At 34.1% G+C, this 27987-nt stretch overlaps 1 protein-coding gene across 2 annotated transcripts in view; it reads left to right on the forward strand.

Moving 5' to 3' along the window:
• Nucleotides 1-27278, forward strand: part of LOC136032006 (enhancer of polycomb homolog 1-like) — a 61358-nt gene extending 34080 nt beyond the window's left edge. Inside the window, exons 5-12 of one of the 2 annotated variants that reach the window (XM_065712073.1) lie at nucleotides 1449-1571; nucleotides 4267-4397; nucleotides 6560-6695; nucleotides 15055-15213; nucleotides 17975-18165; nucleotides 19335-19561; nucleotides 22600-22654; nucleotides 26921-27278. In XM_065712073.1, the coding sequence (XP_065568145.1) occupies nucleotides 1449-1571; nucleotides 4267-4397; nucleotides 6560-6695; nucleotides 15055-15213; nucleotides 17975-18165; nucleotides 19335-19561; nucleotides 22600-22654; nucleotides 26921-26987 (1089 nt within the window). In that variant the 3' untranslated portion in view covers nucleotides 26988-27278. The remainder of the gene's footprint in view (nucleotides 1-1448; nucleotides 1572-4266; nucleotides 4398-6559; nucleotides 6696-15054; nucleotides 15214-17974; nucleotides 18166-19334; nucleotides 19562-22599; nucleotides 22655-26920) is intronic. The other variant, XM_065712074.1, reaches the window with a different exon arrangement.
• The last annotated feature ends 709 nt before the right edge of the window (nucleotides 27279-27987 follow it).

Raw genomic sequence — 27987 nt, forward strand, 5'->3', positions numbered from 1 at the left:
TAATTTACGAACGGCTGATCAGATCTTAATGAAATTTGATATCTAGAAGGGTCTTGTGCTCCACTGATTTAAAATCCCGACCAGATCTGGTGATATTGGGGGGAGTTAGAGGGGGAAACCGGAAATCTTGGTAAACGTGAAAATTGAGGTATCTTTATCTTAAGAATGGGTGATTGGATCTTAATGAAACTTGATATATAGAAAGATATTATGTCTCAGATGCTCCATTTTCAATTGGAATCGGATCCGAAAACACAGAGGAGAAACAGAAATCTAGGAAACCGGAAATCTTGGAAAATGCATAGAGTGGAGAGATCGGGATGAAAGTCGATGGGTAGAATAGGCGAATGTCGTAGATACGTGATTAACGTAATTAGACTGGATCCGTTCTATTTGGGGGAGTTGGGGGGGTCCAGCGCTTTGGCGAGTTCGTGCTTCTGGACGTGCTTGGACGATAAAATTATGTAGGCGGGTCACAGACCTGCACAAACTGACTTGATAAAGTTCCCAGATTCGACCATCTGGGGGCTAAAGGGAGAGGAAAAATTAGAAAAAATGATGTATTTTTAACGTACGAATGGGTTATCGGATCTTAATGAATCTTGATATTTAGAAGTATCTCGTGTCTCAAAGCTCTTATTTTAAATCCTGACCGGTATTAAGGCTCTGATTTTCCTTTTAAATCAATCTATTGATTCTTAGAATTTTGCTAGAGCTCATGGCATATGGGTTCTTGGCTCTTCTGACCTCGTCACAAGTGCCTTGTTTCAACTTGTAAAAATATATGTAGTAGCTATGTTTTATTATTATCATTCATTTATCCGTAATTTTCTTGATGTTGATTATATCCGCTTTATGTTATTGTTTGATGGTTAATTTGTAAGATGATAAGTTTTGTGCTCCCCTAGCAACTCATTGCTTATTGCATCTTATATAATTCGAATCCATTTGGTGTTATTTTGCTAATCAGTCCAACGTTAATTACCATTAACTTGATTATTTGAAAAAAAGTAAACAAATAAATTTATTGGGCATCCACAAAAAACAATCGTCATTATCAATATTAATATGGGGGGGGGGAGTCGCACCAAACTTATTCGAGACTCGGGCCACAAAGCCCAATTACCCCCACTCAAAAATAATGCTAAGGCTAAAGATAATTACATTAGGGATAATTAGGGTCTAACTCATAATTCTGATGCGTTTTTAAAAGAAAATAATATAATAATGAAAAACACTATCTTGGTATAAAGTTACTCCAACTTGAGTCCACTCCTCATTTTAGTGTATTTTCTTTTTTTACGTCAGTTAGAATGGCTCATTTGAAATATAAGACTGTTTTTAAAATAAAGAAAAAAAAAGGCCTTTCCATTATTTAAATCATCTATTCTTTTGTAGACTAGGCATACTGAATCATCCAACTATAGAGATTTCTGTTTTGTTTTTAGCAACAATCTTTTATACCTCAAATTAAGACTGACAAAGGAGCTGGATCAAATAACAATCCCTATGTGGCATTCCGAAGGCGAGTGGAAAGAATGACTACCCGTCGAAATAGAAAGAATGATGAAGTAAGTCTTTTCTTTCTTAGCCCACTTAATCATAAGAAAAAGTTTAGGTGTTGATGATAAATGGCATGTTTGTTTAATGATGTTCTTGGGTTCTACAGGTTGGCATAATCCACCGTAATCAATAAATTCGCTTTCAATTACTTTGCTTTACTTCTAAATCTAAATTCCTGATTAAAGGGAATACTGTTAAAATAAAGAGTCATTTAGTCACAGTTTTCTAATTTTCTTTGGAAAAGTGTGGTGATGATAGAAAGATGGGATCAGTAAGAGGTTTTTGCGACCATTTCAGAGCATGGTGCATGGAACGAAAGAGTACATCTCGCACTTATTTTCAAAAATGGATAAGCAAGCGAGAAAGATCTCTATGGACTTTAATACACTAGTTACATTTACAGGGTTTGAGGGGTGGTCTAATAGTGCATCAAGATCTATGGATCTTCATGCGCTAGTTTCATTTGTAGGATCGAATACGGAAATTATACCATTCTTTTTGTAAAATATAGTTGAAAAGTATCTGTAATAATTTAGTTTTGCCCTCCCATTCACACTCGCTGGAAAATATCAAGCCTAATCAGGCACTGTCAATACACCGTTTTGGTCATTGGAATCTGACAGATCTCTGTCCACATGTTTTCACAACCTGTTTGAATTGATTAATCTGGTCAGATTTCAGCCTTCCAATGCAATGTAGCTCTTGGAGGTAATGGTTCAAATATTTTTGATAATTTAGGAAGGCCTAATTTTGTCTAAATATGATTGTGTTATGGACCAAGTAATTTATCAAGTGGAAGTATTGATAATGCAAAGGCCGACATCTATATTAAGTGGTCAAATAGCACCCCGCCTCCTATTTCATAATAACAGGCCTCGATATATTGATGTGAAAGGTTGAAGCTGAAATAGTTCATTTTTTGGTCAATATTTTAGAAAATATCATGGAAGGTATTTTGGATCAATCTTGGGGGGTAATTATAAGGGACAAGTCAGACTGGGTGAAAACTTTCTCTAGCCAATGAAAGAATACCCTACACTTAAACATAGAGTATCTGTTTTTTTTTGTTTTTTGTTTTTTTTTGTTATCATTCTTAAATTCGTAGCGCCAGGTATTATTAAATATCTGGTTTGTCGCTTGTTTTTTTTTTCAAGTTTTTTGATGATTGTTGAACCTTCTTTTGAAAGAATGACAGAGAAAGTTTTATGGATCACACAGTAAAATCATTCAAAATCGAATGGCAATGTCGAATGAAGCTGTTCTTCAAATACTCTGTTCTAGACGTGCCAACCTCAAGATAATTGGATCAAGCTGTACGCCTTTGTCTCTGTCTTGTCGCTGGACATGGCGGAGGGTGAGGCAGGGAAAAACGAGAAAGCATAAGGGAAGGATGTTAATTTATGTACTTTTGAAAAAAAGCCGTTAACGTTGTATACAACCTTTCACAAGCAGACTGGAGATGATCTTGGGGAACGACTGAACCTGCTCTATTAGACCTACTCAAGATGTTTTAGAGTGGTGGCAAGAACATTCTCAGAACACCAACATACAGTACGTATCCATGTTCGGCGATGATTCTAATTCAAGACTTGTAAAGTAGGAGGATCAAGTTGAGCTGTAAAATATTTTTGCAGTGAAGGGACATCCCTAGCTTTCTTGCGCAGGATTTCGATCGGGAGATCATCAGCTCCTAGGTTTTCAGTGAATCGAAAATGACCGTCCAGGCATTAGACCCATTTTTAAGTTTCCAAAAGATCTATCCGTAGGGGCAAGGAGGCTTAGAATGGATCTTCATGTTTTGAAATGACTCCATGTGTCATGGTGTCATAGGCAATGTGATGCAGAGGGTTCGCAAGGTTGCCTTCCATGTCATTTATGTAGAGAATGAAAGTGTAGGTCCCAGATGTTGCTTTGGGGTACGCCAGTCTTTAATAAAAACAAATACATTTTTTTTCCGTGAATCTAAAGACAGATCTTAAAACATGAAACATGCGAAATCTGTCTACGCAGCATATTTAGGGCCGGGGGCTATTTAGGGTTCGGGGCCCACACAAAGTTTCAACAATATGATCACCCCTCTAAAAAAGGCAAATCGCGTGAAAATATAGAAAATATTGTGAAAATGATAAAAATCTCGAGATTTTACTTCGGGTGTGGGATTGCATGAGCCCTTTGATTTCCTGGTGTCCTCTTCTCGTTAAGGGACTGCTGTAAAATCCCTCCTCTTTTCTTTGTTCTTCAATTTAACTTGCACTTCGTTAAAAAAATGTGTTACTTAAGTTCTAAAAGCAAAACATTTTAATTGGGAGGGGAGGGGTTTCTGTTGTGCCAACAAAAACTTCAGTTTTCATTTCCATATAAGTAGCGAAAAAGAATGCAATGCACTGAAGTACCGACTCCTCGGAATAGAACAAAAAAAATATATAATATTAAGTTAAAATGTCTGAAAATCACATTTGTTGCACTCGTAAATGTCTTCGGTGTAGAACTATTAAACTTAATCGGGAAGAATTGGGGGGGAGTGTATTGATAGGGGGCAGCCCTCTTCTTATATATGATAACTCCTGTTCATTTTAAGTTTTAATTAACTTCTTAATTTTTTAAGAAGTTTTTTGGTTAATAAGTAAACGAATGACTTTTTGTCTATTTGACAGTAAAATAAGTTTTTAAATAATGTAAAATATGTTCTTTTTTAATTTACAGGTTAGTTATCAAAGAATTGTGAAGCTACGGAGGGACCTGGGCAGAGCGTTGGACTTGTTAGCCATGCTGAAAAAACGGGAAGAGGCCAAGAAGGACTTTCTCAAGCTTGGAATTGATATCTTCGAAAGAAGGTAAACGTTTTCGACAGTACCGTACCTGCATGTGTAGATTAGATGAATCATTCTCTCGTCACAAATCTAGCCGAGCGCTTACATATGCATGTAGGATCCAAGACAAGCAAGAATTTAAAGGTCCAGGTTACAGACGATTTAAAAAATAAAGTTTAGAAGAAACGCCACCTTTCTGTTCTTTTTACAATAGTATATCTTTTAAAACACTGAAGTTTGGATCAATTAACCATGCTTGTTATGCTTTACAAGGTTTTGATTAAAAGAGCGTAATCTCCAAATTCTTCTTATCTTCTTTCAATATCTAATTGAAAGCAATACATTCAATATCGTTCATTTTCCAACAATTGCTGCTTGCTTATTAACGCGTTAAAGACCACCCACATAGAAAAACAAGAGACGTATTTATTTGATGAAAAAAACAAATGCTAGCCCTTTAAGATCATTTGACAATGAAATAATGTAACGTTCAGGAGATCTTTTTGATTTTATGCATGGTATCCTTTTGGAAAATCCTGATTTTTCTTATCACAGTAAAAATAAAAATCAGAAAGTTTCCTACTTTCAAAGGCAATCTATTCTGAGCCATTTGTTTGCTTTTCCGTCAAACAAGTAAATCAATTGCTCCTCCAACTTGTTTCAGCCAAATTATTTCTGTTTTTTAATCTCCATCAGCAATAAAAATCCTGTATATAGACCACCATTTCAATAATGCAGTTTAATAACTTAAAATCAGTATTTATTATCCATCAGAGCGCTCGCATAAAATGAGTATAGGTGGAAACCAAATATAGTCCTTGTCTAGGTCCTCGAAAGGTCCAGAGGTTATAAATAAAACTGGTAAATTAAGATGTAAATGCAAAATTTTGTCATGCAAGTTGCCTCTGTTTTTACTGTCTGTTTCTACAGGCATTCTCTTTCCTCAGCCTTCTAAAATAAACATTGTTGTATTTAGGCTTTTGTAAATTGTCACAATTTTGAACAAAAGAAAAATGCTAGACAAACTTGTCGTCGCTTAGAGCCTTCGGTAATTAGCAGAAGCTTCTACCCGTAGACTTGGTATCTTTAGTACGTTCATCAGGATTGGATCAAGTGCAGTTTTTAAATTAATAAGTGGTTCTTTACCTCAAGTTTAGTATATTTAATATTGATATACAAGTTAATATCCGAATTCCATTTAGAGTTAGGGAGCACTCTATTAACTTTAACGTCAAGAATTTTCTTTTTAATAGTTATTAGATTGAAGCCAAGTTGACCATTAAGCTATAGAATTATTCTTTTAAGCTTGTTTGTCCTTTTTTGACTTACTTTATGTTCAAGACAAACAAAACAATAAATTGAATTAGCCTTTGAAAACCAATATTCTTGTTAGTAAAGAAATATGTTGAAATATTCAACTACAAACTAGCACTGTACACTCGGCAACCATAACAAACTCGTCTTATATAAAATAAATTTATAACTCGAATAAAGGCTGTGACTTTTTGAAATATTTCTTGGGTGTTAAAATAGTCTTTTCAATTTTTTTTTTCCGCTTATTGATTTTGTTTTTATGCTAATCCCAGCTCCATTACCGTTGATAAACTGACTCCTATGGAATCTCTACAAAGATTAACCTTAAAAAACGCTAACAATTTGTATTTCCTCTTCATGTTTATGCATTTGCGAGTGTTAATTTTCAGGAAGATTTTGAAGAATCAAATTTTGTTTTGCTGAAATTCGGGAAACCCCAAAAAATTTAGGGATATTGGAAGCTCTGATGAAGTCGTCTGTTATTTATTCAAAAGTAGGGCAACTTGACATATTAAATTTTTGTTCCCGATTCACCGTCGAAAATTTGACATTGTGGAAAAAGCTCTGTAAAAAAAATGCTCTTTAGGGGCGGAGGGCATTCCTGATCCCTCACAGGGTCTATCCAAGTACTCCTTTTCCTCCCCCTTTACATTTTTTAAACATACATCGTTTAAATCGCATACCTTATCAATTGTTTGAGTGCCAAGTCATACTATTTGCATAGGTATTACTGTTTTATTTCTGCTCCTTCTATTAAACCTCATAAGAGCCGTACTCTAAATAAAATCTGTAATAATATATTTGTCATTTGTATCTTTGGGAGGTGCTTCTTTGTTCGTATATAATTCACTATGGTTTTTTTTTTTTTTTAGATTTGAAATGGAAGACTTCAGCGGGGTTTTACTGTCAGAGGCAGCCAAAATTGCCAGTCAAAAAGTATCTCGGACTTCATTTCAGCCACTTACCTCAGCAAATGGAACTGCGATCTCACCTGCCTCTTGGGTAAAGGTCAGACCCTTGATACGTTTTTCTTGGTGCATTATGTGATTAATTGCCCAACCAGAGGTAAAATAAGTATCAATTTAGGAGGTTTTGTAAAATTTCTTTTTGCTTGTTTGTGTTTCAAAACATTGTCTATTCCTTATCTAGCTTTATGTTTACTAGAATGTTAAATGGTAAGCTAGTTTTTAAAAACAAAAAAATCTAAATCCTTGATTGTAAAATCTTGCTACTGTATTCAAGATCTGAACTTGTTTGAATTAAAAGAGTCTTTACTTGAAGCAAATTATCAATTCTAATCAAGGCATGCTTACTATTACGCTTAAGAGAAAATACATTGGGCCAATACGCATTGGCCACACAATCCAGTTAGACACCCTAGTTGCTATGAAAAATTCTTGGATATACTGCCCTCCTGAGTGTAAAAGTTATAAGTATCAATAGCCTGTTTAGGGGCTTAAAGATCTGTATGCCAGTTTCTTTTAAATAAGGTTTTAATCAGAAAGCTTTGTGTATTTTTAAGACTGAAGCCGTTCAACATCATCGATACCGAACTTGGTAGCCTATACAACAGTGTCTTCTTATGGTAGGATATTGACAATAAATTTATCATTCGAAAACGTTACTTAATGAGAAGGAAGCTGTTAAAATCGTTAGTTTTTTGTTTTGTTTTTATGGCACTTGGTATTAACCAAGTGACATATAGCAATCGCAAATTCTGTCGGTTGCCGGTCCCGATTTTGCTACTTTAGGCACTTCCAGGTAATCTAGGACGATAAAATTTGGCATGCATATCAGGGACCGGACCAGATTAAATTAGAAATAGTCGTTTTCCCGATTTGACCATCTGGGGGAGGGGGGAGTGGGGGCCCGTTAATTCGGAAAACTTGAAGTATTTTTAACTTACGAACGGTTGATCAGATATTAATGAAATTTGATGTTTGGAAGGATATCGTGTCTCAGAGCTGTTATTTTAAATCCCGATTGGATCTGGTGACAGGGGGGGTGGGGTGGGGAGGGGGAAACCTAAAACTTGGAAAACACTTGGAGTGGAGGGATCGCGATGAAACTTGGTGGGAAAAATAAGCACAAGTCCTAGATACATGATTGACATAACCGGAACGGATCCTCTCTCTTTGGGGTAGTCGGGGGGGGGGGGGTTAATTCTGAAAAATTAGAAAAAATGAGGTATTTTCAACTTACGAACGAGTGATCGGATCTCAATGAAATTTGATATCTAGAAGGATATCGTGTCTCAGAGTTCTTATTTTAAATCCCGAACAGATCTGGTGACATTGGGGGGAGGAGTTGGGAGGGGGAAACCTAAAACTTGGAAAACACTTGGAGTGGAGGGATCGGGATGAAACTTGGTGGGAAAAATAAGCACAAGTCCTAGATACATGATTGACATAACCGGAACGGATCCGCTCTCTTTGGAGTAGTTGGGGGGGGGGTAATTCTGAAAAATTAGAAAAAATGAGGTATTTTTAACTTACGAACGGGTGATTGGATCTCAAAGAAATTTGATATTTAGAAGGATATCTTGTCTCAAAGATCTTTTTTTAAGTCTCGACCGGATCTGGTGAAATTGGGGGGAGTTTGGGGTAGGGGAACCTAAAATCATGGAAAACGCTTAAATTGGAGGGATCGGGATGAAACTTGGTGGGAAAAATAAGCAGCAGTCTTAGATACGTTATTTACATAATTGGAACGGAGGGGGGGGGGTTAATTCTGAAAAATTAGAAAAAAATGACCTATTTTTAACCTACGATGGAGTGATCGGATCTTCATGAAACTTCATATTTAGAAGGACCTCGTGATTCAGATCTCTTATTTTAAATCTCAACCGGATCCAGCGTAATTGGGGGGGGGGGCAGTGGAGGGAACCGGAAATCTTAGAAAATACTTAAAGCGGTGAGATCAGGATGAAACTGGATGGGAAGAATAAAAACCTGTCTAAGACACTTGACTGACATAACCGGACCGGATCTGCTCTCTTTGGTGGATTTGGGGGGTTGGGGTAATTTTGAAAATTGATGTATTTGTAGCTTACGAAAGGGTGACCAGATCTTAATGAAATTTGATATTTAGAAGGGTTTTGCGCTTTAAAGCTCTAATTCCGACCAGATCCTTTGATATTGGGGGGAGTTGGAGGGGGAACCCGGAATTCTTGGAAAACGTGAAAATTGGGGTATTTTTATTTTCCGAATAGGTGATCAGATCTTAGTGAAATTTGATATTTAGAAGGAATTCATGTCTCAGAACTCTTATTTCAAATCCCAACCAGATCTTTTGACATTGGGGGGTGAGTTGGAGGGGGAAATCTTGGAAAACACTTGGAGTGGAGGAATCGGGATGAAGCTTGGTGGATAGAATAAGCAAATGTCCTTGATACGTGATTGGCGGAACCATAAGGAAAAATTCGAAAAAAAATTAGGTATTTATAACATACGAGTGGGTGATCGGATCTTAATGAATTTTGATATTTAGAAGGACATCGTGACTCAGAGCTCTTATTTATATCCTGGCCGGCATTAAGCCTCTGATTTTCCTTGTTAAATCAATCTATTGATTCATAGAATTTTGCTAGAGCTCATACCAAATGATCTCTTGGCTCTTAGCTCTTCTTGCCTCGTCACAAGTGCCATATGAGTTCTTAGCTCTTGTTTGTTGTGTATTATACCACTCAAGAAAATTTGGTAATGAGCTCTGTGTATATTACGATTTTGGCATCAGACGAAACCAAGTAAATTACGAACTCTATCCCATATTAACTATTAAGTTAAAAACGGATTTTGGAAATAGACTGTCGCATGAGAAAGAGTTGTCATTTGAAGCTGATTCAGGAATTATAACTATTACGATTCATCTTAATGGTAAAAGTTTATTGCGAAAATAAATGTATAATAATTTTGAAAATTAAACTAAAAAAACGAGAGGGTTTGCCATTTTCGTAGTGATGGCCACCTTTCTTTTGCGAAAATTGTCTTTTTCCCATGTTGTCATCTGCAGTAGTCACGTCATTACTGGTATTAGGAATTTTCAAACCGATAGAAATACCCTTTTAATCTTGAATTGCGTAAATTTTGAACCTAGTCTTTTTTGGGTCTAGATCAGAATACGAAAAAGATATCTGTGAAATACATAAACAGTCAACAGACTTATTTTCATTAAGAATCAGTGAATAACTTCCAAATTAGAACCAAGAGGAACCATTAGGAGCAAAAAAAAATTATAAAAAATATGGTCTTGGGTTTTCAACCTTAACTTAGGAGAAATTTTCTGACTGGGACTAGGGCTTTCCGTTTCTCCTTTAAGACGTTAACTGAGTAAACAAATAGTTCGTATTGATGTAGGAAGCCCAAGGTACATATGAGAAATTGGAGGAGAAATAGTAACAGGGTAAAGGCAAATTTTAAAGTCTGGCAGCCTACTTGCTTTGAAAGGTGGCTCACTGAAGAAAGGTAGTGTGGTACGTGTATAAGAATGGCTTGCATTGTTGAAAATTGCAAAAGTTGATGTCGACCCATATTTTACTCCTCTTTACACAGAATCAACATGAAAACTAGATGTGAATTTAACACTAAAATCCCCACGAAAACCAATTTGATGATCAACATCATAATGTCTATCCAAAATTTCTAGTAAAGGACATCTTCAAATAGTTCAAAGATGACTGAGTTAACCGTGACAATAGGAGTCACAAAAATGGGGGCTCCTTCATTTTTCGTCGTGACATAAGTCACAATGCATACACTGCAGTGAGTATGGACTGCCCCGTAATATAAGATTGGAAAACCAGATTGGTAATATTTTTAACATAACATCACGGTACTAAACAATGGATGTTCAGATTTAATTCCATCTGTCCGTGGTAGAAGAATCAAACAGTTCGTGGTAACAAAATGTAGTAAGGAGCGACCCGGTTAAATAGTAACCAAAACTCTTAAAACGGAATTTTGATACCAATAGTTACTTCAAAGGATCCCATTTTAATGCTGATTTTAAATATATAAATTTCACCAAGTTTAGTCTTACCCATCAAAAGTTACGAGCCTGAGAAAATTTGCCATATTTTAGAAAATAGGGGGAAACACCCCCTTAAAGTCAACGTCCCTTTGACTAAATATAATATTTCAACGCCCCGCTCTTTACGCTAAAGTTTTTACTGTTTTAAAAAGTAGAGTTAAGAGAAAGAGTCAAACTTTAGCGCAAAGAGCTAGGCGTTGAGGAGGGAACAGCCCCTTTCATATACGCGGTAATTTCTTTTCGTTTTAAGTTTTAATGTCGCTCCTTACTTTCAGTTAAAAAAAACTTGTTTTTTTTTATATTTAATCTGAATAAGAATGGATGACGGTGCAATAGAAATGAAATTTCGGCTATGGTCTAATCAGAAATGGTCCAGAAGCATCAATTTATTTGAAGCTTGGAATCTCCTGTACAAAATGGAACAATAAGTTTACAAATTAAAACCTACTAAAGAATAGTTATGGACCTGAAATATTCCATTTGCGTGTAAAAGTCTTCGAAAACGATTTTTCTTGAATGGTGCCTTATATATGTTGCGCAGTGTAGATTCTGTATAAGTGATGAACACTTTAGTTGTGTGATCTCATTTTATATCAGGGTAAATTAATGCCCTGAGAAGAACTTTCGAGTACCTTATTAGTTCCTCTCAGGCGATGTAATTTGCTATTCCGCACAAAGCGTTTTGCATATTGTGGAAGCTATAAATCTACGTTATATTGGCATAAGAACGTTGGCTTTGCATGTCACGCGATATCCTTAGGAAAGGCGCTGAAACGAGTGTCATTTTTTTGAGTGTGCAATTTCTTGGACCATCTTGTATATAATACAATGTTTTAAGCTTAATTTCCTTCAAGAGTAACATTAATATTTTACATCCTTACTCAACTTGCCAAAAATGTCAGATAAGCTTTTCGTCCGCCATAATTCCGATTAATTTTGTATCATAAAAAATTATTTCAGAAATAATTCTGCATGACATTTTATCAACAAAATAATAAGTCCTTTCCTCTTAATTGTGTTGCGAGAGCAACGCAATTAACACTTTGGTTATGTCTTTTTTTTCCTTTTCTTTTTTTTTCTTTTTTTTTCTAGCACCAAGATTTCAACTTTTTCCTAGAAAGTGGCAAGGGTTTCTAATCTCTGGTTTTTACGGAAAGTTTGAACCTTAGGCCGGATTGATGAATATGACCTTCCGTTTTGGAAAGCTTCGTAGAACTCTTGCCTGGGGCCAAAAATCTATTGTTTCTGCCCATTTCTGTTCGTGATTTCAGCTGAGTTTATCATTCGTTTTTTTGCACTTGAGGTTGCGGTAGAGAAATGGTATCAGATGTGCCTCTTAAAGTTTGAAAGTTTTCTCATTACTAAAGAAATTAGGGTTTATCCTTTGCTCCTTTCTAAGTAATGACGTTAGAAACTTGACTTACGGCAAAAAAGTCAACTTTTGACTAAGACAGATAGATTTTTTGTCGACGGCTCTTGATGAGCTGATCAAAGTATATGTCATCCATTTGTTGGTAGAAAAGTTCTTTCAAGAGGCATACCAGTTTGAAAGTTTAAAAGGGTTGACAACTTCAGTAGTAAGGTACACACTGGAACCAAAAATAGGCCGATACCAATTGTGAGACATGTAGGGGAGTTTTGAGCAACGGTCAGTCGTTAGCTCATAATCATCTTCAGAAATGAGGGGTTCGCAACTTTTGCTAGTTGGTTTACCTATTAATTGTTTCCGGTGAATTTGATGGCGAAACCAATTTGATTCCAGTAAGTAATAATCGGCTGTTAGGCTACAATCATCTTCAGTGATGAGGGGCTCGCAACTTTTGCTAGTTGCAATGAAGGGTTTGTAACTTTTGTGAGTTGGTGTACCTAGTATTTACTTTAAGATTCATACAGATCAACAACTTCAGAGTTTTTTTTAAAGCGAGGAAATAAAACCAAAGTATTGCTCTCGCAACAATTTACTTGGCGCAGCCGAACAAAGGTTGCCGCAACACCTCACGTTGCCCATGCAACGTAGATCTAATCCTACATCACTTTTGCTGGGAAGAAGGATTACTTCTCTTTGTAAACACAACTTACTCTTCATTTGATTTGCAATTTTTCGAATTTTTTTGCTAATTTTGAATTTGCTCATGAATATTAAAAATTGTTTCACATATTTTGAATTTTATGAATAGCGTATTAAACAATAGCTCTGATAGTAGCAACAAATGACGTACTTCAAGGAACTCTAATCCAAAATAGTTACTTATTTCCGCTCCGTTGCTAATTGTATGTTATTCTAGCGTTATGCCGTACTGATTCAATAATACATAGTCGACTATTCTAGGAAATATCCAAGGGGTTCTAGGAAAAATAAATGTAATAAGGAACGTTTGACCGCATTGATTTTTCTTATTGTTATCTCTTATTACTCACGAACAGATAGTTCTTGATATTAAAAATGAAAATATCGGAAAATACATAATATATAATTTTTCGGACGGTAACGTGAAAGGAGAGAGATGTCGACTACAAAATTTAATTTAATCCTCTTTATTGCTCATGTTTTCGTTCATGGTGAACTAAGCAGAAATGGTTACTCATCTTGAACTAAACTGATTTGGCTTTGTAAATGAGGGACAGTTTTACCATGTTTAATGTCCCTTTTGCGCCATATTTACTCTTTTCACTTTGGGCATTGTTTTATTATGTTTTCTAACTACATAAAACTTGACTGGTATTAGAAACATAAAATGCTGCAATAAAAAAAAGAACAAATTTCAGAAATGACGGTGTGCTCAAATTTTCTTATGCCACTACCAGTCTTACGCAAGAATTTTTTTCGGGGAGTGGATGAAAAAAACATAATATTACAGTTTGAATTAGAAGTATACACAAGTTTGAGAAAATTTTGGATTTTCTTGGGGGGGGGGCTCCCTCGCTTTGTCACTCCGAATACTCTAATTGACCTTTCTATTGGTAATATTCTGTGTTTGCCATATTGACACTTAGTACTATCATATACTCTATTTAATAGAACTATGTAGTTCTATTTTTTATAGAACGATGCTTAAAAACTAAACTCTGCTTTTTAACTGACATTCCAAATTTAGTTTTATTATGTCCAAGGATTAGGTCGTGAGAATTTCAGGAAATTGATATTATAATTCTTCTCAATGAACGTTTTTTCTTTATTAGTCATCTTGCGCGAATTAGGTAGCGTGTTAGATTAGTCGTATTAGTCACCTTGCAATTAGATATCCTTGGTATTAGATTCAGTTACATTCGAAGCTAATTAATTATCAAAGGAAATTTCAAGATGAAGAGTAAGTTCTGTAAAACGAACATAATTGTCCCTACTATTTAAGGAAATTACGAATTCCGGAAGTGATGAGCGGCTTTTCTTTTTTTTTTCTAAAAAGTGCAACTTTCGTTATCTTATCATTATGAAAACCACAAAACATGTTACTTCTATAGACCTGCTTATGGCAGAAGCTACTTGTGTGCGTCTCTAATGCTCATCAGTGATTGCATCGTAAAACAATAACCTGATTCCGTTGCTTTTATTTCAAATATTCTTCTTGTTTTTGTATTCTAATTATACTTTCTGTTCCTTCATTAATTTGCCTTCCGATAATGGTGTTATTGGCAGAATCGTGCAAATTTCATAAAGAGAGAATTTAAGAAGTGTGACATACTAAGAGGATATAATATAAATAGTCGAATAAAATTGAGATTAAAGATTGAATGTGTTTTGCCTTTCGCAGCTAAGAGTTTACTAGCAAAGTTTAAAAATTCTCAACGATAAGTTTTTGGCCTATTTGAACAGGAGCTTTACTTTTTAATAAAATCAATCCGAAGCACAACATTTTCTTGTTTTAAGCAAATATGCAAGTCCATAGGCGCAAGCAATCTGAGTTTTGCGGGGTACTAGAAGAAAAAAAAGATTATATTATACTAGAAACACATAATTGGGTTTTGCTTTACAGTTTTAAGCATATAATAAATCTTGCGGCCTGTGGTTTAAATTAATAGATAGTATTATTTCCTGTTTAAATCTGAACACATAATAGCAATAAATTTTGTATGGCCCATTTACAAAATCAGCGAAGGAGAGGCGCAATAAAAATTTGAATCTAAAATTTAAGCTACTAAATTACTATGAATAGTAATTGTCGTGAAGCCAAACTGCCGTAGCTGAAATTGCACGATCCTGCTGATGCCTATAAATTTGGCTCAAGTAAATTTTTATCTTGTAGATGTCATCCAAAATGCTGTCTTTCCGTAGTGTTGCTCTACCTAACCTTCACCTCGTGTTCCTCCTCAGAGTATTTGTATTTTATACATGACTTTTTAGGAGGAGAAAAAACGACCATATAAAAGAAGGAAACGTCAGCCTGAGACGAGCCCTTCGGTCGCGACTCCTCCAGGAGAGTTGATTGTACAAGAAGAGGTCCCCTTGGAGGCGGAACAAAAATTTCGATTTATTCGAACTGTCAACTGTGATTTCCTTGGTGTGAGTATTTTTATTGAATTTAAACTAAAAGTACTGTTTTGGTAATTTTAATTTATTCAAGAGAATATATTTTAAATAGTAATAAAACCTGCCCACTTAGTAATTGTAATCCATTCAAGAGAATACATTTAAAATGGTGATAACACCTGGCCAAAAGAGAGTCTCCAAGCTTGGAACGGAGCCAAAACTACAACAAATCAAACAAGGGACGAGGAGTGGATCTAATGTAAATTCTTGAAGGGGGTAATGTGACAATGACGCCTATAAGTAGAATCTTGTGGGGTTGGGAGCAATGTAACGAGGGTTGCCAATTATTGACAAATTTATTTTGAAAAACAACGAATGAGGGCGCCAGAAAAAATATTGGGGACAGGGTCCCCCTCCCCCTGGATCCACCACTGCAAGGGGCCAAAAGTTTGCAGTTGTATTTTGTTTTATGGGAATCTCCAAAAAAATTTATTGCTTAAAGCAAAGAGCTACACACAAGTCGTTCAGTGTTAGTACTAATGGTGTTTATTCAATTGCAAATGTCCTAATAGTTCTATATTTGATTGCATGAAGGTAAAGTCATTTTTAGTGTTACTTTTGATCAGAAATAAAAAAATTGCTTGAGGGATTTGCCATGTCAAATTTTATATCTCTACCAGAATATTATCAATATATAAGCATATGTGGTACATTTTCTTACAACTGTTGAGTAACAAAAACAGCCTACTTTGCCAGCAAAAGCCTGTCTCTTAGTTTTGTTATCCTTACAGTAAAACTACCTCAGAGGTTCCTCGTTTTTATTGTCCTGGGTCCTTTTAGCTCCTTAAATTTGCCCTCTAATAAGAACTATGTGTAGAATCATGTATGTATTTTTAGTTGCATTTAACACTTGCACTTCTTCCCTTCATCCTGGCTTCTCGAGATTTCGTCTTTTGTATGCCCACCTGTGGCTCTTTTTGAAGTTGTGATTTTGTTCATTTTTGTCTTTAATTTTAAGCGAATGTTTGTTGTGGGTAGATTGTTTGCACATAATATAATCCATGTATTCTTGAGATTTATGGTTTTTGGACATGCATATAATTTCTCTGGGGGGAAAACTTTAGTGAAAGTCCTATCCTTGTGTTGTATACCTGAATAGTATGTTAAACTTAATAGTTATGAATGAGAATAATTTAACTGCAGTTAAAATAGCAAGGGAGAGTAGTAGCTGGTTCAGTGTACATTATTTTCATGGACTCTGTCTTGGGGAAGGCTTTGGGAGATCATGGTACTGAATATGTGTTTAAGACACTCATAGACTTTAAGAACTAATTGCCTGGGTGGATAGCTTCACCAACCAAGGTAACAACAGTAGTGAAGATGTAAATAGTTGAATATCCAAAATGCAGGTTGTTTGTTTCGTAGGTTAAGAAAGTTTGGAAGAATATAGAGATAAACCTTTGAAATTAGATTAGGATACTCAAGTATTTCTCTAAAACCTCGGAACTGGGAAAGGTTGAGGGAAATATGCTATATGTTTGCCAGAGGAATTTCCTAAGGATAATTTTAGCTACTTGTTTGTACGACCATACATCAAACATTAAACTATACGAAGAATGTGAAAAGATCTCATTCTCTAGTGCTATAACGAAAGATGGGTTTAAATGATGTATTTTCTGTGGAAAATAGGTTCCCAAAAATAGCTGTTTTGACAATTCATATTGGGCCAAATGTAAGTTATAACATCTTCAAACGGGTTTCCTCAAGAGGTCCTATGAAAAAATTAAACAAAATAGGAACTTAATGGAAGAAAGTAAAAGTTGAAGCTCTGAACAGCGTGGAGTGGAGGAGTGTGGAGCTTTTTTGACCTCATGTGAGGTAGCACGGTGGTAAAGTGAATGGTCAGTAGTATTACTCCTTTTGTGGCGGTTGAGTTATGTGGACATCATTTTTTTAGATGTGCTATCTAATTTTATTGTGCTTTGTTGACTATTGAGCTGACTTGAGTTATTTTAAATAATATCTTGCTCTTCAGTTTGTTTTGTTCTGAGGGGAACGACTTTAAGAATCCTTAATTAATATTTTGGGTACTTAAGCACTGTTTAGAAATTCCTGAAGTGTTTGATAATCTTAATTTTATATACAACAAGTATTACACAAGGTCATCGAAAACTCGTTACGCCTGATGTTTATATTTAATAGAGAAAAATTGCGTTTTTTTTTTTTTGTTCTTTTTTAGAGATTCTGTTGTTGTTGGACTTAATTCATAATTCCAAAAAAAATACTGTCTATGCCAATAATTACCTCAACTATCTTTAGTTCCCACTCAACTAACTGATGGTGCCAATTTAGAATACGGTGGAAGCCAGTTGAAATATTTATTTTGTGAGATATTATTAGTCAAAAGCTTTTGCTGTGAAAACAGAGGTCTTATCGTGTTTTACATCATCAGCTAAGTTTTTTTGTTGGTAATATGGACAGAAGATTTTTAATATGATTCAATTCTGGTTATAAAAAACCATTAAACTTTGACCGATGTCGCTCATCATTCATATTCACAGCATTTCCATTAGCTTTTCTGAAGGAAATGGCTAATTATTCCGTTTACCTTAACGGACCCTTGATGTTTATTCATTGTAGGTTCGCAGACTTTTAATGAGGAGCATATTGAATGGGAAATACAAGTTCGAGCCATATTGGATATTTAAAAAAATTATTATAATTGTTACTATATCCATATTGCTGGAATCCTAGTTCAAATGTAAGTCTTAAAATGACTATTTTATGATTTCAGCCCATTCCTTTCGGTTCTTTTGAAGAAGACACTAGTCGCTCGCGAGGAGGAATGGTATCTTTAAGTAGTTGGACTGGTAAGGCAAGACGGAGAATCGGTCGTGGCGGCCGTGTAATTTACGATAGACTTCATTTCGACTCTCTTAGGCCACCTTATTCACCTATGCCTGAGGAAGAGACAAATTTCGAACAGTAAGTTTCTCATTCTTTTGCTATTATCACTGTATCTTTAACTCCAGCTATAACTGTGTTCTTGGAATTGCTATGTCCTGTATGGTCCGTAACCCGTCCGTGATATCATTTGTACTCTGGACGTAGCTATTCTTAAAGTTAAAATCAAAATTTATCTGGACATTTATATGAATATATGTACTCATTATGGTTTTAAAACTTTAATTTTCATTGAATTGTTCAGCCTTTAATGCGCGTCAGATTGTTGCCAACTGGTTATATACTGTGAGTAACAATCTCAGCAAAATAATATGAAATTAATTGTATTTCAGTTGGGTGTTGCATGATTCCAGGGCTCAGATTAGTTCTAATAAATATTATAATTTTTATGTTTTAAAAACAAAATTCTTTATTAATTTTGTTGCCAAAAAAAGATCCAGCTTTTAATAAAAGTAAAATGAAAAACTAAACTCTTTTTTCTCTAAGCTCAGTTTGCTTAGAATATTGGCGAATATAATAATAGTCAAATGAGTATTGTAAGCAAGGATGTATTAAATAAATAAGCTATACAAAAAAAGTTTATTATTTACTTTTTTTTTCATTTGACGATTGACTTCATGCTTAATATCCTATTGACTTTCGATGCAAGAAAACGGACTTATGGGTGGCAATTATCATAAGCGAATTATTTCTCTCAGATAGAGCTCATGTGTGGTAAGTATGGTAAAAACAAACTAAATAAATAAGATAGAATACCACTAAATTGTTTACATTTATATTGCTTTAGAAACTCTACTGCAAAACTTTAGTTATTTCTGGGACTTCCAATTCTAATCAAGACAATTTTAACTGGCGTGTAATTGTTTTTAACAAATGTTTTATTGCTAAGACTTTCAAAGAAGGTTGTCTGGATAAGAAAGAAAAATATCTTTTTATTTGTATAAAATTATAATATTACTTATTACGTCACGAAAAATTTACTCATCTAAGTTTAATCTCACATCGAATATTTTGTTTGATACTAATCTATTGATTATGTATTTCCATTTTCAAAAGTTCCAATATGTGATAATTGCTTCGTCTTTTAAATGTATCACTCAATCTTCTAGGATACATAAAAAAGGGTTTTCGTTAAAGCTTCTTTTATTCGTATCTATTTATTGAGACTAAAATAGATGCTTGTTTTGTAGATATTTCCGCCCAAGGTCACCGGGAATAGAGGAAGAATTAGGAGAGATCGTAGAAGATACAATTATTCCAAAGAGTGTGTTGATAGCTGCCGAAGATTCAGATGGATGGATGCAGTTTGACCTGGATAAGACGGAAGAGTTTATTTCAGATTTTAATTTAGATCCTCCACTTGAGTTGGAGGAAGACTTCCCGCCTGTGTCTTCAAAATGGACTAGGTCATCCAAAGGTTAATCTTAGTAACATTTGATGATAAATTTTGTCTATTATAAGCTTCATTGCAAATTAATGTCTAAAAACTATTCTCCACAAAAAAAAATTAAACATTTTAATTCTTTCGTCTCAGAAAAAAAAGGGTTTTTATTTGTAGACACTAAACCAAAGCCTAGTTTTGCAGTATATTCTGCCACCAATCAACGGAAAAAATAATACATGTTTGATTTTATACTTGTGTGATATATTTAGTGTCCTAGATTAAACTTAATGTGTCAATGATAGGAAGTAAATGGATTGACAGATATATTTTTCGTTATTTAAAGGATAAAGTGGTTATAAAAGAGTCATATAGATATTAAGTAAATTGAGAGTCATATGTACTGGGCACTATGTGACGTGGTTTTGTCTTTTTTTATTACAACAACAGATTTTGACGGTTGATACAGTTTAACTATGCAGGTGCTCTAGGGTACCGGTTGATACAGGCTCTAGGGTACTGATTTTGACGGTTGATACAGTTTAACTATGTAGGGACTCTAGGTTACTTGCCATTAGTATAGTGTTGGTCTCGCTAATGGGTGTGCTGCCTTAGAGCACTTGGTATACTGAAATAGTAACAACTGTAACCCTAAAGTTGCGATATCTCTTGTAAAAAAAGTTTGAGATTTCTGCCCCTTTGAAAAACATTCTTTTCGTAGCCTCTGTATTCATTCTAATAAACTATTTTTTTCTTATGTCTCTTTTATTCAATTTAACTTATGTAAAAAAAAAATAAATCATAAAGATAAATGTTTAGAGCCATGGGAAAACTTGTCTAAATACACTCCTCCACGGGCAAATATAATTTTAGATAATGAGCTAATGTTATATGAAAGGCTCTTTTGCTTTTACTCATTTCTTTTCAATAAATGCAAAATGCAGCAAATCTCAAGCTTTATAAAGTCTTCTTGTCAATTGGAATGCTTGACAAAAATTATAACGTGACTCATCGAAAGCGACTAACTTCTTAAGGTTATTTTTTTATTTTTTTTATTTTTATTTTTGATAGTTGTATTTGATAGTTGTACCTCCTCTCGACTTAATTTCAAATTTATAGCTTTATGAGTCCAAAAGCCTAATCTAAAAACCGATTGGTATTTGCTTTGATTTTTCACTTACAAGACTTCGAATACTCAGCCATAAATAAACCGATTATATTGTGGAAAGTTCAGTTTATTCCTCTGTGAAGTAATAATTGTGTGGGATAATATAGTTGTCAAATTGCATGCAATATGTGTTGATTAGTATAAAAAAAAATACTTAATTGTTTGTTCTTGTATTTGCTGTGGGAGCAGACAGGGACGCTATTTTGTGCCTGCTCTCTGCCACTAAAAGCGCCAGAAAGGAATGGCATCTTTGCCACGGAAGTGGCAGAGCCTCAGGCTTTGCCACTTCCTACTGAATTTTCGAAATCCACCAGTTGGTCTGAGGTGGTTTTTGGTAGTTGTGCCCCAATTCTTAAATTGACCGATAGTTCACCTATGCCAGTCTCGCAAAGGAGTAGTTGGAAGCAGTTGATTGATGTATGATATGATATTGTCTTTTCACAATATTCTATTAATGGCAACTTTTACCTTTTTTTGAGTAGATATTAGTTTGATAAAATTGAAATGTATGTTTTCTACTATAAAATTCTAACGAAAACCAAAAACGTAAAAGTAGAGGTCTCCCTTAAGCTATAAGTTATTTCTGAACGAAAATATGTCTTTAGGCTGCAGCCCAATAACTTGTCACATTTTCGAAACTTTGATGTAATTTTACTCGGAAAATCACTATCTATCCATTGAATAGAAAGTTAACAAAAAATGTCAGCTCCGTTAGTTAAGGTTGTTGAAATTTTAACTATATTTACATGAGTCGCAAAGTCTGTGTCGAGAACTTTCACATGTTTTAAACTCAATTGCATCAAACGTTATTATTTTTTTTTTTTCTGCGTTTAGAATGTTCACTGCATGTGAGAGTATAAGTAAATTGTAGATGACACTCTAGTCATTTGGGGTGTTTACGGTAAAATTAACTACCTATCGTCTAACAGGCTGTGTGTGTGGTGGAGGAGTATGGTCTTACTTTGTGTCTCCGATCGTGCAGATCGGAAGCACTTGCTTACTTCTATTATAGACAAGATATAACATTGCGGTCTTTGTAGTAAAAGTTTTAAAGTGTGGATGGGGGCTGGTGGGACCATGGGTATATTCTATGCCCTTTATTGGTATCAGTGGAAAATCCAAATATGATTCAACTTCAAACTGAATGCGGCATGGCCACATTTCCCTTAAATAGCTGAAAGCGGGAAATCAGGTTTTTTAAGGACCAAGGGTCATGTTTCGCCTCCAATCATACATATTGAAAAACGTTTCATGATTCTGAGTTCAGCATTATGCATGATGCCTGCTTTTTTGCTACAAGTTGGCGTTGAGTTAAAGAGGCCACGTATTTACTTGTGTCTTTCGAGCAAATAGATTAAGGATTTTCTTGGGGGATTCGACTTAAACAAATATGCAGCATACGTAGCTTTCTGCCAAAAACTGGTCGATGGATTGTAGGGGCTACAGAATTACTTTTGACCCATAATTATAAAGTTTGAAAACCATTGCATGACACCTTTTCAAACAAGGTTAAAAATACTTACATTTCTCCTAAATAAAAAAAAAAAACCTGATAGCGGTAGGGGCAATTGGGTATTTGGGGACTTCTTAGCCTTTGAGCTAAGGCCTCTTAGCCTTTTGAAGCATATGTTTTGATGTCTGTATCATAGCCTTAAATGAATCAACAAAGTTAAGTTTTCAGTCAGTAAGGATCACCGTGTATATTTTACGAATTATTTGTGATTCTCAATTTGAATTTTCCTATCCCAAATTGTTACGGATTAAAATTCCGTTACAGGTTAAAGTTTAAAATTTACGGATTAAAGTTTTGTCTTCTTCCTGTTAAGTTTTGAGCTAATTTTTGCATGAAAGCAATATGTGATGGTCACAAATGAAATGGCTGAACTGATCTTTAGTCTATTTTCAGGTCTTGAAATGGATCTTAAACTCCCTGTAACTGGTGATGACTTGGCAGATGATAGGTAAGTTATTTTTTATTTTTTTTTGTAAACACTGTCCTTTGTTATCAACATGTCATCAAGCCTTTTTTTTATTTTGAAAAATTTTTCGAATTACTCAGTGCCTTGTTTCTTTGTTTATGGCAGTGGCATTAAAAAAATCTAAGTCTTCGAAAAATGTTTGGGCCTTGGTAATGGAACTGCGGATAGAAGAAGCAACAGTATTCAATTCGTATAAAAACATTGAAAATTGGAGTTTGAAATAAAAAACATTAATAAATTCTAAGGTCTTGAGTCATAACTTGGATAATTCCTTTGGCACAGATCCAGATAAAATTGTTTATAATCTTGTCTAAGTCTGTAAGGTACTTCTGGTATGAGATACTCTTGGTAGAATTTTTTTTCTCTGTTTTGTTTTTTTAGTCTTTGTAAACTGCTTAATCGTGTTATATACATATATATATATATATATATATATATATATATATATATATATATATATATATATATATATATATATATATATATATATCATGAAAAGAGAAATCACCAATGCAACAGCACAAACACAAAAAAAAAAGAGAGAGACAGAAGGAGAAAAGGAAGACTGTTTTCCTAAATTAGTGATTAATATAGACCAGCACTTGAATGAGGCCTTAACCCTACTCATCCATACAATCACATACGTCAAACAGCATAGCCACACACAATCAACCATAAAGAATAATCCATGGACAGGCAGTCATGTCGTCAATAAGTATAAGTCGTCATTTACCAAACAATAGAAAAAATAATATAGACAAATAATTCAGAGGCAACACCCAACATAAGGGCTCATCAGGAGAATACACTGGCCTATATAGGGTTTCGCCACTCTAAATTCTCTACCCAGCACAGTGTTGTGGCTACCACAGAATATCCATGGCATCCCCGCGTCAGGTATCACCCCCAAAATACATGCCTATGAAAGAAAAAAAAAAAACAGCAAATGTAAAACAACCAAGTAAAACCAAAACAAGCTTATCCTGTTAATATATCCCTCCCTTTAGCAACAATAGGTAAACTAAATATTATAAATTTTACCAAATCACAAATATTAACACATTGCAAAAAACCTGAATGAACTAAACAATTATGGAATTCATCTTTACCATGTGGCTAATTTTTAAGAAAATCCGCTCAATTATAAACACAATTCAAAATAAATGGCGCTGCGACAACATTTCTCGAACCTCCGAAATTAGTTGAAAATTTCTTTAAGGATTTCTAGATAATTCTTTTGATATTTATTTAAGAATTCGTTATAATGAAAACTAAATTTTTTAAATTGCCAAGTTAATTTATTTGCAGAAAAACCTCTTGATATCAATTTTTGGCTTAAGATTTTACATCTATTTTTAAAATCAATATAATTACTTCAAATCCTTGCATAACGAAGTAACTGTGAGAAAAACGCTGAATATGTGATATTTGAGTGTATATTACTTTCAGGGAATGGGAAACTAATCACTTCAAAATCAAAATCATCCGTTTTATTATACATTTTAAAACTTAATTTATTCTTATCACAAATATTAATATTTAAATCTAAGAAATGATCTTTATGACCAGCGCCATGACTAGGCTCAAGAATAAGCTCTGATGGATATATATTTTTAGAAATATCAATGAAATCCTTACAATTTAAGACCAAAATATCATCTAAATATCTTTTATTATTTGACAAAGCATGTTTTAAATTAATTGGATTATTCTTATCCATCATATATTTATATTCTAGGTGACTTAAAAACAAGTCAGCTATAAATGGGCTGGCATTCCCCCCCATGGGAATTCCCACAATTTGCTTGTACAAATCACCCCCAAATCTTATATAAGTATTGTATAAAACAAATTCCAATAACTCAAAAATCATATCCAAGCTGTAACATCTCAAGTTAACTGTAGTATTAAAGCAATTTGTCCATATAGCTTTTTTATTATAAATGTCTATTTTTAAGAACCTTTTACTAGATAAGAGGAAAGATTTCTTGATAACAGTTTTTAAATTATCAAACACTACATTAAGTGATAAATTAGTATACATTGTCGCAAAATCGAAAGACTCAATTCTTTTAGCTGAAACCATTGTTAAAGAATCTATTACCTGCAGTGAATTATTAACACTCCAATATAGATTACAATTCGAAAATTTTTTAATACCAGAACAATAGGTTTTAAGTTTATTTACAATTTCCTTTAAAATTAAAGAAAGGTCAGTAGCAGTAATGCGGGTTGGACATTTAGCTGCTCCAGCAATAAACCGTGGTTTAGGGGGATTCTTATGAAATTTTACAGTCCAATATAGGAAAGGGAACTTTTTATCATTGTCATTTATTTTAATATTAAAATTTTTAAAAAGTATTTCTTCAGTCTTTTCAATTAAATTCTCATCCTCAATATTTACCTTTTCGTAAACATTAGTTGTGCATAACTCCCTTTTTAAGATATCACAGTACAGCTTCTGACAAATTATGGCAAAATTATTATTAGCTTTATCCACTGGCACAATTACAAATTCATTCTTTAGATTAGCAATTGCTTGTTTAATCTTCGCGTTATAAAATAATGATTTAGTGTTACTATTTTTTAAGTCAGAATATATTTTATTTCTTATTCTACTAATACTTAAATTCTTCCAACTTTGAAAACTCTCTTTTTTTTATTCTCTTTCTTACACCACTTATCAATAAATAAATCAAAATCATTTTCCAAGCCATTAAGAACACTCGATGGTTTCAGATGATGAGAAAGACGGAAATTAGCCCCTTTATTCATTATAATTTGAAGATCATCTTGCTTTATTATTGACAAGTCCCCTGTTATAACATGTTTGTAAGTAGGATTTACAAATGGGCCGAGTTGCTTACAATTACAAACCGGTTTCCAATTTATGTCACTATCTAGTCTTTTTAGTATTAAATTATAATTAAAAATAATTTGCCCAATAGTTTTTGAAAATTTATAAGTTAAAACTGGACTATCATTATAATTCAAATTACTAGGAAGGGCCTGTTTCACATGCCGCTGATTTAAAATTTCTGGTAAATTAATATCTTCAATCTGCCTACAAGTAAAATTAATAGGTAAATATAATTTGTTATCCTTATTACTAATCTTATCGAACTTTTTCTTTTTTGAAATAAATTTCGTTTTAGTTAGAATGCAAATTGTATCACATATTACTTTAAAATTATAATCAAGAGCTGTATTATTCTTAACAATCCAGAAAAGTTTGATTAAATTCCTCTTGGATAAATTATTTAGACATTTTATTACAGAAATCATACCCCTGGAATCAAGTAGCTGGCATAGATCTATAGAAAGCATATGTACATCTAATTCATTTTTTCTATTATTTTTCCTATGTCCTCTCGATCGTTTTTTACGTTTAGTATGACAAGTAAAAGAATATATATATATATACCTATTAATTTATTTTCATTTCATTCAGTTACAGAGTGAAAGGTAGTGGGATTTAAAAATTTATTTATTATGTTTTATATTTTAAACCTAATTTCAGTTTGGAAGGGTCAAATTTCTGGATCATAGCCGTCTTTTATTGTTCTGCTTTTTATTCCAATCTTCAGGTTTATAGTATTGGGAGTAATGCTCTCTGTGTTCTGCGAAAACAGTCAAAAAGTATGGAATAGCAGTATATACCCATGAAGTAGTGAACTTTCCTGTTTTTTTCCTGGAGTTTTTAGTAAACATTTCCAATAAATTGTATGATAAAAAAAATACTCTGATGGGAGCAGGAAAGTTTATTTTTCCGTTTCGAAAAGTTGTAAGTTGCTATACAGACATTTAAAACATTAAGGTTTTATGGTTGTTGTCAGTATTTGAAACTAATTGCGCTTTCCTGGCTCCATGGATTCAGGACAAAACTCTATACGTTTTGCGGGAGTTGAGGGTTTCTAAGTATCCAGCGGTAAAATGCAAAACCTTTATTTCTTCTTAAGTTTCTAAAGCAAGCTGTGGTAATGTGAAAACATTATGAGAAGTGTCGGCAATAGTGACGAATAATGCTAGACCATTGACTAGCAGTTTGTAGGTTTTTCTACACTAAGTTTGCTAAAATACCCTTTCAGAAGTCAAAATTCTTTCACACCGCCAGGCTCATGTAAAATGAAAATAATCTTGGTCATTTTACCGACCAAGCAACTATCAGAAGATAATTAATGTCGACATGCAAGAACATCTTCTTTGTCAAATTCGCTTTCCTCTATAACAGCCTCTCTTCTTTTTTAGTTCTGTTAGTACATCGGGCGATGACGTTCGGTTACAAATGGGCAATCCCGTGAACGAAGTATTTTGAATTAACATTGGTTCTATTTACGGCTCAGTCAAAAACAGCTTGGTAGGCCTTCGGCTTCTATTTTGAAATCAGCAGCTGCCGATTCACCCATCTTATACCAGCGTGTATTCATGAATCCAGCAGTGTTGCCGTTACCTGCAGTTTGCGCACATTTCAGTGCAATTAAGACGCCATCTACCTTAACTAACTCGTCCTTTGTTTGCTCCGTTTGTGAGCGACGGAGTTTAGTTGTTAGTATCGCTCATAACAATGTTCTTTAATAAATGTTTCTTAATATAAACTGTTATTGAATTGTCATTTTGATGATTTTTTCTGCAGTCAGCATTTTTGCCGTTTTCCTTTTCATGTGTAGCTAGGTATACTAATTTTTAGGGAAAAGGGAAAAATTTAATTCTTTAAAAGGGAAAAGCTTTTTAAATGCAATACATAATTGAACTGTAGGGAGTGCCGTTTAGCTTCCTCGGGGGGGGGGGGGGCAAGAGTCAAGGATTATCCTGGACGTGGTGTAGGAGCTGCATAGAACTAGAGATGGGTTTGTTTCTAGTAAAATTTTCTCATTCGTTATGTATATTATGAAGTTGAACATCAGCAGGTTGAGGATATGTATCTTTAAAAGAATGAATAGAATTCCGTTTTGCCTATTTTCAATAAAGTAAATATCATCGAAATTATTAAGCTCTATATAGCTATAATTAGACTTTGAATTTTTAAAAAGATACATAAAGAAAACGTGTTGCGTTTATTTGAAACTAGCCTGATGTGGATAGAAATTAATAATCCTGCAAAAAAAAGGCGCACAATTCCAATTGCCCCGTTTGGCCAGCCAAGTTTTAGTATTTCATTAGTTCGAAGTGGGTTAAGGATGTCTACACCGCATAGACAGAGTGAAGTTGAACGGAAAAGATACACTCATCAAAGAAATATTTCTTATACTAGAAGATTGTGTAATTCCTCTTCTGATGTTACAATATATAATGTTGGAAATTTACCAGTGAATAAA

This window comes from Artemia franciscana, chromosome 10 (genome assembly GCF_032884065.1).
Source record: "Artemia franciscana chromosome 10, ASM3288406v1, whole genome shotgun sequence".
Taxonomy (NCBI): Eukaryota; Metazoa; Arthropoda; class Branchiopoda; order Anostraca; family Artemiidae; genus Artemia; species Artemia franciscana.